At 43.5% G+C, this 15,121-nt stretch overlaps 4 protein-coding genes across 4 annotated transcripts in view; 2 read left to right on the forward strand and 2 right to left on the reverse strand.

Moving 5' to 3' along the window:
* The window catches only part of LOC128296739 (centrosomal protein of 135 kDa), a 30,477-nt gene extending 27,104 nt beyond the window's left edge, over positions 1-3,373 (reverse strand). Inside the window, exons 1-3 of the mRNA XM_053032221.1 lie at positions 3,093-3,373; positions 2,701-2,968; positions 2,273-2,484 (exon numbers count right to left, since the gene is read on the reverse strand). Coding sequence (XP_052888181.1) covers positions 2,273-2,484; positions 2,701-2,968; positions 3,093-3,269 — 657 coding nt within the window. The 5' untranslated portion in view covers positions 3,270-3,373. The remainder of the gene's footprint in view (positions 1-2,272; positions 2,485-2,700; positions 2,969-3,092) is intronic.
* On the forward strand, positions 880-2,116 carry LOC128296760 (luciferin sulfotransferase-like). The gene is made up of 4 exons (XM_053032244.1): positions 880-1,217; positions 1,290-1,753; positions 1,823-1,916; positions 1,996-2,116. Exons 1-4 carry the CDS (start codon positions 880-882, stop codon positions 2,114-2,116), a joined length of 1,017 nt encoding a protein of 338 aa, XP_052888204.1.
* Positions 3,374-3,744: 371 nt separating the features above from the next.
* Positions 3,745-5,526, forward strand: LOC128296750 (general transcription factor IIH subunit 4). Its single transcript, XM_053032234.1, has 3 exons — positions 3,745-4,013; positions 4,077-4,181; positions 4,238-5,526. The coding sequence occupies exons 1-3, from the start codon at positions 3,835-3,837 to the stop codon at positions 5,445-5,447; spliced, it is 1,494 nt and encodes a 497-aa protein (XP_052888194.1). The 5' UTR covers positions 3,745-3,834; the 3' UTR covers positions 5,448-5,526.
* A 1,497-nt stretch (positions 5,527-7,023) lies between these two features.
* Positions 7,024-9,818, reverse strand: LOC128296772 (BAG family molecular chaperone regulator 2). The gene is made up of 3 exons (XM_053032256.1): positions 9,691-9,818; positions 8,761-8,903; positions 7,024-7,464 (listed from the first exon to the last, which is right to left on the reverse strand). The coding sequence occupies exons 1-3, from the start codon at positions 9,795-9,797 to the stop codon at positions 7,100-7,102; spliced, it is 615 nt and encodes a 204-aa protein (XP_052888216.1). The 5' UTR covers positions 9,798-9,818; the 3' UTR covers positions 7,024-7,099.
* Between the last annotated feature and the right edge of the window lie 5,303 nt (positions 9,819-15,121).

Below are 15,121 nucleotides of genomic sequence, written 5' to 3' on the forward strand. Positions count from 1 at the left end.
GGATCTAAGAGGAATGCTGCCACAGGTGTGTCAGTTTCTGAACAAATCCTATACCGACGCCCAACTTGATGAGCTAGCAGTGCATTTATCGTTCAATGAGATGAAAAGTAAATCGACACTCCACACTGCGTGGTATTCATAATTCTCTAACAAATTATATGCACATTTTGTTCTAGAAAATCCGGCCACCAACAAACATGAAACGGTACACAGAGCCCTACAGTCATTTAACCGTGAAGGTGAACACTTTGAGTGAGTCACAATTTTCCTCTACTTTACCTATTTCGAGGTGACTTAAGCGAGTATCGCACGTCTCCTATGTTTTAGGTTCATGCGCAAAGGAATAGTGGGTGATTATCGCAACGAGATGCCGGAGGAGTACATTAGACGATTCGACCAATTTGTAGCAGAACAAACTGCCGGCAGCGATTTCAAGTTTGACTACGACTAGAAGCATACGACTCAGCATACGACTCAGCGAAGCAATCGTACAACAGATTCCAGTACAAACAGATGAACCAGTTTTCACTACCAACCAACCATCTCGCCGTACTCGCGGATTGCTTTCACTATCTCCAATAGTGTGGTCATTAAACTTGCACCACTTATCGGTTACATACGCGCCGTGCATGGCCTTGTCCCAGGTCTATGCCTCAAGTACATAAGGAATAAATTATCTGTCCCATTCCGCATATGCTGTTTGCAATCTTCTTGTCTTCTGTCGTGAAAACCATAGAGAACTCAGGAGGTAATTTCTCCTTCTTCTATTGAACGCAATCGAACGTACCCTAACGTCCAGCGTGATTGGAAAACTAGTTCGTTAGTTTAACTTAAGCTGTGCTAGGAGTAACACACGTTGCAATCCGGTACAGCTTCACGATGATACACTGCGAAAAGTATAGTAACGAGTATACCGATCGAATTGATTGTCCCGGAACGGAAAAGCACTATCGTCTGATCCGGCGATCCTTACCGATTCTTGATGGAGACAAACAATCTCCAAAGCACGGTGACCAGTGGTGTATTATGATTGAAAAGTTCTTGCCTCTCTTGAAACCGATTCAGCAGCTGCAGGTATACGCGGATGATGTGTGGGTTATCACGTTTCCAAAGTGTGGCACCACCTGGACGCAGGAGATGGTTTGGTTGCTGAACAACAATCTGGATTATGCTCGCGCTGCAAAACTAACGCTCGAAGAACGTTTTCCTTTTCTGGAGTGAGTGCTGTAGTTCTTCCCCATTATTTCTACCACTTCAAGAATAACCTTCCTATCAAGCTAATCTTAAAGACTCTCAGGTGCCCTTTCCCTGATGGATGGTGATTCCGTCGGTCGAGTGCAAGATCTGGCACGTCCACGACATATCAAATCCCACCTTCCGACAATGTTGCTTCCGGATGCGATTCGTTCCGTCAAGCCCAAAATCATCTACGTTTCGCGCAACCCAAAGGATGCGGCCACTTCCTTCTACCATCACTACCGAAACATCGTGGGATACGATGGTCCGAAAGAGCACTTTTTCGACGCATTTCTCAACGACAGCCTCATCTATGCGCCCTTCGGTGAGCATGTCCGTGCGTACTGGGAATGGAGTAACCGATCGGATGCAGACAACTGTCTGTTTTTAACGTACGAACAAATGAAACGTGATTTGCGCGGTGTGATCGGACGGGTTAGCACATTCCTGGGCAAGCAATACACCACCAGCGAAGTAGATGAATTGGCAAAACACCTTTCGGTGGAATCGATGAGAAGTATTTGGCCTTATATACCATCTTTGTTGTTGATTGAATATTAGATAAGTATTTTGTTATCATTTCAAGACAACAAATCGTGCAACATGGATGACCTGCTAGAATGGGCTAGGAATACAACTTACAGTGAGGAGCGTAAAAAGCACACGAAAAATAACTTCAAGTAAATGTGCTTCATGAACGCATCACCAATCAATCTTCCTGGATATTAATGTGAAAACTATTTCCGTATTCTATTCCAGGTTCATTCGTAGTGGGACGGTTGGATCGTACCGGGAAGATATGAACGATGTATACGTCCAACGTTTTGAGGAGTACGAAAAAGCCATCACGGAAGGAATCGATTTTGATTTTTTCTTCTAACATTTCTATTCGAATAATGATTAAATGGAACACGGTTCAAGGTTATTCGCCCCCATTCTTTTAACCTAATTGAAAGCCTATAATGTGCGGGGTTCCCCTAACCAAGCGTGACAAGCTGAAGATACAATAAATTCTTTCACCTATCCTTCCACCTACCTGGTTCTTGAGGGCATCTATGACTCCTTGCTGGTTTTGCGTTTCTACGCGCAACCGTTCGACCTCGTGCAGTACATCGACTTGTTTCAATTGGTTGCACGGACAGCGGCACGTCTGTGCAAGGGCTCCGGACTGTTGCATGCCCTGTTCGCAGCACTTTGGCGGCAGGTAGAAAGTGCCCGCTCGTACGGTTGATATGAATGGTTTTCGCTCTGTAAACATCAAATAGTACGGATTGTGTTATTAGTGCGTCGATATGATGCAGAGGAAATTCATTACTGCTGCCAACACCACCACACCACGAACAATGTGCTATATTTCACACGCACTTAATCACCTGCCCTTTACGACGATCCTTGACGCACACGCAATGGCACGCAATCGTTATTAATCGATAATAGTACCTCCTCAAAAAAACGAATACTCACGCTTGTTGGTGCTATCCTTGCGCGATTTCACACTGTCGCTGACGCCTGTTTGTAGCTCCCGGATTTTACACTCCGCCTGGAGACATTTTTCCTCCAATTGTTTCTTTTCCGCCTGCAGCGATCGTACACGCGATCGCAATTCCGTGTTCGCCAGGATGTGTTTATCTTGCTGCTTGATCAGCTCCAGGTGCAGCTCATTGCATTCGGCCAGTAACCGGGAGTTGTCACACTTGTACGGTTCCACACCAAGCTCCCAGGCAACCTTTTCCTAGAGCGTCGAAACAGGGCAGTGTAAAAAATAACAAATAAAACATGTATCTAAATTCCACGATCGCGGTTTTACTACTGATGTGATGGCTAACGACACTCAATGGTTACTACGATCCCCGTACCTGATGCAGCAGCTCAATTTTGTGATTGGCATTTTTTAACTTTTCCGAGGTTTGTATCAGATCATCCAAAATTGCTGAAACGATCCCGATGGCACTCAGTGGCAGTGGATGGCCAAACCCAAGCACATCAAGCCGCTTCCGCAGTTCACTGTGGCGGCCTTCAATATCCATTTGCATTATGCTATTCAGTCTAATGGTTACTTGAACACGTACTTTAAACACTGTTAAACTAGGATGAACACATTCTGGTTGCGGACAAAATTGCTATTGAGACACACGCCAAAACATTGCGCTTTGGACGATTCAAAATAGCAACGGTCCACCGCATTTGTTTACAGTTTTTGACAGTTCCGTCGCAAACAAACCGAAACACCAAGCAGAACATTTTTACTTTCGCGCCACCGCGATGCTGGTTTCGGGTTGGCCACAAAATCGACTACTAAATTACATCAACTAAATCAACTAATGACTGATTTATCGTATTTACTCAACATTGAAAAATATGCATAATAAAATAAGGCGGATTTTCAATCCTCTTCACATGTCATTTGGCTATTTGTCAGCTGTCAAACTACAGAAAAGTCATTCGCCTATTCGGCCGGGTGTTGTGTATTTTATTTACAGCTTCTAGTGGTACAACTTGACCGTGAACTTTATCTGCCCAAAAAACTAGTTTTTTGCAAACGTGATGCAAAATTGTTCCGCTTCTTGTGAATAGTTTCTTTCCCCATGCGCTGCCAACATGTCGGAGGTAAAAAGTAGCCAAAGCAATAGCGGCACTAGCAAGAGTTCGTCGTCATCGCTCATCACCAAACCGGCTAATTTGGAATGCAAAGATTTGGAAGAATATCTTAAATCACGACCACCTGAAGTCCTCGAAAAGCTGTACAACTATCCAGCTATTTGTCTTGCGGTGTATCGGTGAGTAAAGAATCGCGATTCCGCGCTAACTGTTTTCTAACGTTGAAGGTTGGTATTTTTCAGAGAGCTTCCCGAGATAGCGCGTCAGTTCGTTATAAGAATTCTGTTCGTCGAGCAACCGATTCCACAAGCGGTCGTGTCCTCGTGGGCGTCACAAGTCTACGCAAAGTATGTCTATTCGCGCTATTCTTAGAATTATTGGACTTATTTGAATACCATTCCAGGGAAAACACATCTGTCGCGCAGGTGCTCACCGAGCTTGGTGTATGGCGCAGCGCAGCCTACCCAGGAGGGCTGGCAGCTTGGGAGCTGTGCCCGACGTTCAAGAAGAACCTGAAAATCGCACTACTGGGTGGCGGGCGCCCGTGGTCTATGTCGAACGCGCTAGATCCGGACCAGAAGTCGCGCGACATCGACTTCCTGGACACGTACGCCATGTCTCGATGGCGTTGCGTGCTGCACTATATGGTTGGTGCCGGTAGCTCCAAAGGGATGGAGGGTGAAGGCATTTCACCTGATGCCGTACGCATTCTGCTACATGCCAATCTCATGAAACGGGACGAAACCGACGGTAGTCCGGTCATTACGAGACAAGGCTTCCAGTTCCTGTTGCTCGACACACAAGCGCAAGTGTGGCATTTTATGCTCCAGTACCTAGACACGTGTGAAGCACGTGGTCTCAACCTGCCCGAGTGTCTTTCGATGCTTTTTCAGCTCAGTTTTAGCACGCTCGGAAGGGATTACAGTTCCGAAGGGCTGAGCACGGGTCTGCTCACTTTCCTGCAGCATCTGCGAGAGTTTGGACTCGTTTACCAACGGAAGCGCAAAGAAGGGCGTTTCTATCCGACACGCTTAGCGCACAACATTACCTCGAAGAATGCATCCCACGCGACAACTCTGGCACAGGATCAGGAATCCAATGCCACCAAGGATAAAGGGTACATCATCGTCGAAACGAACTATCGCGTATATGCGTATACCGATTCCAATCTGCAGGTCGCCCTGCTCGGTCTGTTCACCGAACTGCTGTATCGCTTCCCGAATCTGGTCGTTGGTGTACTATCGCGCGATTCCGTCCGGCAAGCGTTCCGTGGTGGAATAACGGCAGAACAGATCATCAGCTATCTCGAACAGCACGCCCATCCAACGATGTTGACCGTCGAGCAGACTATTAACAGCAAATCCTCCCTGCCGCCGACTGTAGTCGATCAAATTAAGCTGTGGGAAAACGAGCGGAATCGTTTTACCTACACCGAGGGTGTCGTGTACAATCAGTTCCTTTCACAGGCCGATTTTATCACGCTTCGTGATTACGCACAATCTATCGGGGTAATGATATGGCAGAATGAGCGCATTCGTACGATGGTCGTGACAAAGAATGGCCATGACGATGTGAAGAAGTTCTGGAAGCGCTACTCCAAGGGTGGTAGCTAAGTTAAGGATCATGTTTGTTTAAGTTATATTAAGAAACTATTTGCCCCGATCGTGGAATAAAGCATCTGATTCTATGCCAACATAATTTATTGTACACAGTATTCAACTCATAACGGTTAGGATTTAAGGAATTTTCGATTTTCCCAACCTTAACTCCGCTGATGCAAATGTCTAAGTTCAAATAGCGGCGACCTAGCTATCGTGCAACGAAGACCCCATTGAACTGTCGTTAGAATGACACCGATCAATCGTTATTTGTTCTATATCTAAATCGTACTATCTTGTCGAAGGATTTGTTTCTTTACTTTGCATTTCGGAATAGGTAAAATGAGAAACGACATGCTTTACGTTTCCGAAATCAATTTATTCTCCACAACGCTTTACCGTAGCTGCTACTCGTTTCATTCTCATCTGGCATTCAAAACGGGATACAATATGTTTCCGTCTTGCTTTGTCTGCCCAGCCCGCTTGCTGCCTAAACTGAGGAGCTTCCCTAAAGAATTCAATGCTGATGCATAATATGATTCCGGAACGTCCTCACCCGAGCCTTCCACAGTTTCAATCCTAAAGTTTCTCGGCATACAGTTGCTAAATTTAGTGTCATGTTTGTAAAACCATCATAACACCGTCGGAAGGGCGGCAGTGACAGTCTGTGTTCCAAATGCTTAAGTCCTTTTTTTCATACTAATAGCATAAACGAATCAAATAAACTATTCTTGAAACCATGCTATACTGAAGTGTTAGACGTAGTATCATGACACAGAATGTTGTGGTAACGAGTTCTTATTCCAATTAATGGTTTAAGGGTACAAACAAAACTTTTTTTTCATGGAACGCCCCCGGATTTCAGTCTATATTCTACCGTCCTAATCATTCCGATACTGATCAAAACCGATTTCCACCCCGTTTTGACTGATTCTATGCAAATGCTTTTACTATCGATTTAAGTATATTAGTGAGAAAGGCAACTGTAACAAAGAAAACATTTCGATGAGTAATCTTAATCAGTAGAAAAAAAAGTAAAATCAAAACACAATTCCGTACATTTGCAGCAGCAACGCCAAAGCTTGTTTTCTTGTTACTAAATATCGATAAAAAAAATTGAAAAATACATGAGTAATATGAGACGCAAAGAAGTAAACGCACACGCACAGCTATCATTCTCGTCAAGCAGGAAAAGCAGTAGGGCAGCTTATGCTTCACATCCATTGTGTCGCTTACAAAACCAGCGACACGGAATCTTGTGAAGAATGTTTAAAATAGAGAAGTGAAAATTTTAAACCATAGGAGACATATATGCCAATGCATTTCGCGTAGTGGCTGGCACATTCACCGCGAGTTGTCCACCAGTGGGCGTGCCCCTTTAACTTTGTGCTGTGGTTTAATAAGCTTCTTTTTAATGTATATACTTGAATTATGGAGCGACACCAGACGGTTTACCCACATAAAAATCCTAATAGAACCGCACATTTGGTGACCTAAATATCTTTTCCTGGCCATATAATGCACACTGCAGCATACCGTCCATCGATTTTTCCTTCCCACTCACATAGACGACTCTGCACTCCCTTCTGCACACACGGGATGCCAAAACACGCCCATATGATAAATTACTATTTCTCGACCCTCCATGCGTCCGGTTCAGCCTTCCTTCAGTGGACAATTGTTTGCTGGGTAAGGTAGACCAGCAGTGCCTGCAACCGCTTCTTGATCGTTTTCTGATCGTCAAGCGTACAGCCGAGCAGGACACTCTCAAACTTCTTGTCCGTACAGATCGTGTTGGGATCGACGTCCGTGTAGACGCTCGTATCGGTGGTGCTGCACGCATTCAGATACTGTTGGCACTTTTGGCGCGAAATGACAGGATCAGCACTCGCGATGATCACATCGATCAAACTGTTAACGTGATGCAGTGATTCTTCCTGTGCCTGATCGCGCACGGTACACACGTTCAGTTCAACCGTGCCCAGTCGGCTACTTATCCGCTGTACGTAGCAATCAATCTCATCACGCTCATCTGGAAGAAAAGGGAAATGCGTTGGTTAGGGTTGTAATGGATGTACATTAACGTATGTAGTTATTGTTGGTTATTTCCAGAATTCCAAAGATTTCAAAGTGCATCTAAGTTATTCATAAAGGTCTGTATTCTTTGCAAAACTCAAGATTTTATTGATTTTCAACTGATTGTTCCCAAGCACAACCTCAATATGTTGCCTTAAATCGCATCTCAATGCCAATCTTCAATCTCGTGATCGCTCTGTGATCGTTATGAACGGGACTGTCCAAAGTGGTGTTAAATTGTTTTATTTTTACATACGTTCATGAGCAGTAAGATGCTCCACACATTTTACATTGGAGTAAATGTCCCTAATAAAATGTCATGCAAAATATGAAATTTTCAACCCACACTTTGTGTTCCAAAACTGAAAAAAACAGAAGAAAACCCTCGCTGAAACATGCCTTACAAGGAGAGTTTTGCATACAAAGCATGAAAAAAGGCCACGAAGCAAACCGGTTACACAAGTGGATGGCACCAAAACTGGTCAAAATATGTGTGTTCTCCTGTCACAATCCTGCTCTTCTACGTGGGTCTATTTATTTTGGGAATCGGCTGTACCCCAAAACAACAGAAAAGAGCTGGCACGCATCCAACGCTTTGTTTCGCTTTGTACTCTGCCTTTTTACATTCAAACAAAATTATTCACCTTTTGATCTAATATGGTAACAATGAATTATTTCATTTTCGAAACATGCAAATGTTTTTAAACAGACAAAAGTGTTATTTAAAAATGATAAAAAAGTACTTCGCTAACATTTCTATCGGTACAACACATTTTAAAGTTACTGTTTTTGCAATGTAATCTGCAATGAGGATCGTGGCAAAAAAAAGTAGAGACGCGTCTTCCCTGACCTATCTCAACATTAGATGAGCATGCGTCGTCTTTTTCACACGCACACCAAAAACAATTTAACCACCCCGCATCGAACATGATAATCATAACGGCCTGTGCGCGCATATCAGCTGGAGAATGAAAAGAGCAAGAAACAAAACAAAGCTCGTAAGAAGGTGGAACAACAATAGAAGAAAACAAACATTTGGTGACGCGCAAAAACACACAAATCCCACATGTGGAATGTTCTCGAACGTACTCCTATGTTCTCGAAGCTTTTTTTCTGCCGTAAATCTAACTAGATCGGACCGATTGCTGTTCCACAAATTGCTAATTATTTGTCGCCTTGTTGAATTGTTTCTTATCAGCGATAGTAGACTTCAATTATAGCGCATTTTTTCATGCAATCGCTCAAGACTTACTATCGTTTAGTCCGGTGAGGTACTCATAGTTCTTCAGCAGATCCACTGACATGGCCAGAAAGTCCTTCTTGTCGCGCAACACCATTGCCTCCTTGCGCAGCGATTCCACCTTCGTGTCCAGCTGGTCAAGGATATCGATGAACCTGTGCGGAGTATAAATTAGAATACTGAATCAGGAAAAGGATCATAATAAGAGTTGCCACTATATGGATGGTTGGCTGCATCTTGCAAATACGGAAGGTAGGAAAAATGAATTTCCTGTTACATAAATATACACTGGACGAATGTGAATTTTCAAAACAAAAGGGCAAAAGCAAAGAGACCTTTCCATCGGTGGTTTGTTCATAAAGCTGTTGTTAGCCTCATCAACACGGGGCGACCGGGGGCACTCAATGCCTGTCGCAGCACTTCCAGGTGCAATACCATTTCCACTCCCCATGACACCTGCCAGAAGGCCGCCCGGCACAAGCTGAATGTCCACCTCCATACTTTCGGCGCCGTGCGATGCCTCTTGATTGCTAGATGATGATGATGCTGCACCAAACGCGGGTGTCGATATCATTGACGAAGGTTCTTTGCTGTTTCAATTGTTCCCGGTTTATCGCCGAACACCACACTGAATTGCACTGAAGCAAATGTCTCACGAAGGCAAGTACACACGGTGTAAGTTCAGCGCTTTCCGATTGCTTTGATCACAATTGTTTCTCACCACTAGCCGTCTTCACTATGTGAACTCTCGCACGCAACAACACTATCTGCATGTGTAAATTGCGTGTGATGCTTGAAAACTTTGGGTATTTCTGCTGATGTCCTCACCAAAATTTAGCGATTGCTAAGATATCTTTACATTTCCAATTCGTACCGGAACCGAAGGAAAAAAAGAAGAAACGGTAACGTTTTAGTATGAAATTGTATGCGCACTACATTTACCTTGTCGTGCTGGTCACTTCCGACGCGCCGAACTCTTCATCGAACTGCTGATCGAAACGGCACCGTTTGGCACATCTACCCCTGGAACGGGCCCACTGCTGGTTCATGCTTCTTTCAGTATTGGCCAACCACCTTTAGCCCGCGGGCTGCAGCGTGGTGGGTTCTTTTGCTGCCTCAACAATCTTTTCCCTAGCACGTACTATAACTTTTTTTACTTTTACTAACAGTTTCACATTTATTATTGGTTTAACACTACTGCAAAAATCGCTTTCGTAGCGACAAAAATTGGACCACTCGCTACGCATCCACACTAATTACGCGCACCGAATCTATACGGAGCAGAAGAAATCCTTCTAGAACATTTTCGGGCCACAAGGTGGTGTGCTTCCACACATTATCCCAGCAGCGCCGTGGCTTCCTTTTTACACATTCGCAACACTGTGGGGCTAGGAAGCGTCTTCCTGTGAAACCTGCACCACGACCAAAACTCGGTCAAGGACGGAAAGTATAATTTTCGTGGCGGACGATAAAACAAAACTACTGTACGTCTGTTTCCCTTCTATTGTGCACTACACTGCACCAACACACATACTGCAGCTTCTCATCTTTGGCGGACTGTTTACATCGTTCGCCTAATGTCAGTTCAATACAATTTTCCGGCCACAACAAAGGCATTTGCAGTGCCTACTTTTCACCTATTCTAATCCTTAATTCCACCTTTGATTCATAGAAAAATGTGCACACTCCATACTACGACATAACTATTACTATTTCCACACGTTCTTCAAACATTTTGTTGATAAAATTGCGCTACTGCTCTAGCGCTGCGTACGGTTGACAGTGCCTTGGTTGAATGGGTGAAAGAAGGAATTTTCCAGAAGAAATCCTACACGACGGATGCGCGAGATACAGACACAACCTCTTGTCACCAGCAGCTGATGAAACCGGGTTTTTTGTTTGACCAGCAGACACACATTGGTCCAACAAAATATGGGTGGAAAAACCGCATTGACTAATGTTTTACAGCAACCGAAAGCAAAGTGACTAGTTCATGTGTCGGATAGGGGTAAAATTGCACCTCGTATGCTACAACATCGATTATTCTACGGTTCTTGAACGGTCAACGAACGCCACGGGCTTCTCGTGCGTAATTGCTGCATGCATTCTAGTGAACTACGCAGTACGACGGAGTTGCACAGCAAATGCATCGCACCAGGCATGGGGGAAGGAGCACAACACACAATGTACTGGAAGAACGACACATGGAAAGGGAAAGGGTAGGCCGCCGTGCCTTATCGACACTACCACCTTGTACTTGCCTCTACATTGCCCTTATTTTAAGAACAGAACATCGCATGTAAATCCATACCCAATTCACACCTAATTCTTCTAGCCGGCCCCTACTTTACATAAACAATCTATCATCCTTCTATCGTTACGCTATACGTAAATACAACAAGTACACCAATATTTTAGAAAAAAATCAATGTTGATTTTGCCGTTGTCAGGGGACAATTTTACCAGTGGACGGGTTCCGTTTCGATGCACCAGCAGCTCATACATACCGGAGAACAGCCGTACGGTGTATTTTTGCGAATCAGAGTTCGTACGAAGGAAATACAGCATAATGGTGCACCATGCTTACCCAGAATTGTGTCGATCTTTCTACTAAAATGACGAAATCTGCAACTTTACGATTGTTTTCACGCGGAGCACTTTTCTCGCGTTTCGACTGCGCCTGCTGCGTTCTGTGTTTGACGTTTGACGTTTCTGCTGTTGATGGTAGTAGCGAGAACACCACACGGCACAGCTTTTTGTGCTCGGAACGAAAAATAGGATGTGGGACTTGTAAATGTCTTCGCTAGTTTGTATGCTTTGAAACACAATTTACACCACCGGAAAGGGATTAACCCCTTGTATGATCGACGGTGGGAGAATATACTGTTGATTGGGGAACAATTGTAGCTTCAGGTTTCTGCTGAACAAACATGTTCAGAATTACGACATTACCGCTAGCTATACTGGATTTTGCAAGGAAGGAAAAGATAGCGTCTAGCAGATGATCAAACACAACCATCTGCTTCTGTACAGCTTTGAAACAACATTAGATAAGAGTTAAATGAAACCAAAACCTCCAGAGTGTAGACAAATATTCTTGATGCGTGTCTTTTGAAAAAATAACTTATTCTTTAGAATAACTCATATATAATCTATAAATAAACTCCTCATTCTACTGCGTTTGTTGTACTTTTTATCAAATAATAATGTAATCTTTTTAATTTTTAATTTAACGTACAAACAGAGCGTGTTTTTAAATTTGACATAAGAACTGGAAAACCCACGGAACGAATTTCAAAGTTCGAAAATATCCAAATGACAAATGACAGTGTCCTTCTTTTTTTTTCGTCAGAGGAGAGAATCTTCGTAGAGAACCCACATCCTTAGTCAAGGAAGCCTGCTCAAACAGGAACCACCACAGTCAGGGAACAGCCCGACTCGCCGGAGCGCCTACGGACTAACAACTCTTAAAGCCTCGAAACTTATGTCGGATGGCCCGCTAGAGCATTTACGTCAGCGATAGGACCTCTGGGTATACAGTAGATCGCCGCAGTACGCCATACTCGATATACGCGATTTCGCAATACGCGATTTTTTGAAAACGTGACAGGTCATAGCGTTTATCATTGTTGTTTGATTTCTACTCGGGCAATTTTGCTTTGTTTTGGGGTGGATGAAGTTTTCAACATGCATGATTAAACGAATGAGCCTGTAACGAACTGGATTTCAAAGAAATTTTAGATTGTTTTTCTGATCAACTCACGAGCTGTACTGGTTTAGTATCTCAAAGCAGCAGTTTTGTAGCGTCGGAAATGGCAGCAAACAATAAAAATGTACGAAAAAAGTGTGCCATATCAATTGCAGAAAAGCTCGAAATCATAAAAATGTTCGAGGAAGGAAAAAATTATGCAGCAATAGCCCGGCAAACAAAACGTCCACAATCAACTGTGCGGACCATTATTCAAACAAAAGACACAACAAATGTAAGCAATCGAGTTAGGAAGGAAATAGAGGTTTACAAGAACATATACAATGAAAATAAAACTGTTAAGAAACAACTATTAATGGATAACTTTGTTCAAACATCGTAGCTTTGTATTAACGTACAACATTGAACATTTCTGAAATAAATGTAATGAGTTATACATTATTATTTAAATGTGTTATTAGTTTCTTTATCATAGTAATGAAGTAGTCATAATTATTCTGGAAAGAACACCTAACTTGCTTTGATTAAATACATAATTTTGTTTGGTGTTTAATTTATGTTAACTCTTCAACTCTTCACCTCTTCAATGTGTAGTATAAACGATATGTCAAAGGAAATTCGTTATACGCGAAAACTCGATATACGCTAAAACGTTCGGTCCCAAACATTAGCGTAAAGCGGCGACCTACTGTATTTGTCCTTACTAAGGCTAACAAAACCCCCTCGGCGCCGCGTGATGATCATTGGTTAGATGTCAGGCGTTCGAGATGATCACGGAATCCACATAGGAGTCATGCAACCACCTGTGCTTCAGCCTACTCCCCTCGCGGTCGCAAAGTACGGTTCGCATATAGACTAGAGGATGGAGGGGCTGCTCCATCATGTTTCCTCAAAGTCACCCTTCATGCACCCTTTCTCACGAGTCTGTTGTTGCAGTGGCGGGTTTACCCACGTGGCGCACTCCTACAGCGGCGCATACCACGGTCTCTACGAACCAAAAACTGCCCGCAAGGAGTATGAAGACGATCGTAAGCGTTCAACTGACGTAGACACCGATTTGATTACTTACACACGTCAACTACCACAGTTGACTTTTGAACGTTGACCATCCGAGTTGTGTCAAACGTTCGCGTTCAAAGCCGGTGTACCTGCGTCCACCCATTTTGTGTGCTAGGAGTTCTATGTGTGCGGAGCTAACAGTGAAGACTTTAGGTGGCCTAAGCAGTTAGTGGGACACCAAAGTTTGATTCAGAATCCCTCCCTAGTCGGACTTGATACCATTCGTGCCATGTTTGTTAGCTTGGCCACGATACCTTGACCTTAAGCCCACAACAGAGAGGAGATACGGCACATTGGCACTCAGATGGCATTCACACAGGTGGTACCTAGGTTATCCCCAATCTTGCATTGGCCTCAAATGATTGTGGAGGTGGTGCGCAGTCTATAGCGATCAAAACCCCCGGCGGAGCAATGATATGGCCTACATATAGTGATTGGATCGTTTGGGGCAGGGCCGGATTTAACTAGTTCCCGGCACCCCTTACGGTAACCACTATTTCACCTAGCAAACACACCTAGCAGGACACAATGCATATTCGGAATGGACTATTAAGTCCTGCTGCGATATTAGGTTCGAACGTCCAATGGCAGCGCCCCCATAGTTGCAGATTACCTTTCAGTTAATAACACTCGCGACCCTGCAGAGACACCCCAAGTAGCCTGAAACGTTTGAAATCGAACCATAGCGCTGCTAGAGGGCTGCTTAGTGAAAAAGCGAACCGTGTGTGAACCTTGGGGTTGCTTAAACCGCACGCAGCGCACGATGGAACTATTGAGTTCCAAAGTAGTCGGTTAAAGGTTCCCGACGGAACTATGCGGTTCTTTTGGAAGCACACGGTACTCGATGGAACTTTGTTTACAATTTGATAGCTCTACTGTCAAATGACGGCTCCGCAAACGACGCCATCCGTTTCGGGAAGTTGTAAGTGAAAATAAAATGGTTTTAATCCGCGTAAAGGTGTATTAAATCAACGTGCTGGATTCCAATTCGCATCTGATTCATGCGTACGATTAAGGATGAGGGTCCTCCTTATGTACTCCAGTCATCATATCCTTGCGATCGCGTTATCTGCTCTTGCAACATAGTTCGTAGCGCATACTCTTCTGTGATTAAGACTCACAAACTACGGCAAAGTTCGTAGCACCCGCCGATTGAAAGTGGTAATAAGTGGCATTCGTTTGTTTTGTGTTATTGTGTAATAAAAAGTCAACGATACATAAAATATATATACAATTATTTTGCAATAATTTAATAAAAATCCGAAATAACAATTGATACCTAAATAGACAAAACATAAAAAGCAATGTACACGAAAATGTTAATTTTTTTCATTCAGATTGGTATCATTCATATATGCATTTTGTAGGGTGTGACGTAATAAAACTGAATGGCCGAATTAGTAAAGTAGTTGTTCTGCTGTCTCTGAAAACCCCTAGGTTCGAACCTCAGAAAATGATAATTAATAAATAAGAAAAAAGAAACATAAAGCCATAAATAGGAACAGCTCCACCGTGTAGTCAGGCTTTCACATTTTTTGACGTTTTGGTTGAGGGCTGCTTAAAGGTTGCTTAAAAGTTCGCGGAACTTCAAGGCTGATTATCTAC

Source organism: Anopheles moucheti, chromosome 2, assembly GCF_943734755.1.
Source record: "Anopheles moucheti chromosome 2, idAnoMoucSN_F20_07, whole genome shotgun sequence".
Taxonomy (NCBI): domain Eukaryota; kingdom Metazoa; phylum Arthropoda; class Insecta; order Diptera; family Culicidae; genus Anopheles; species Anopheles moucheti.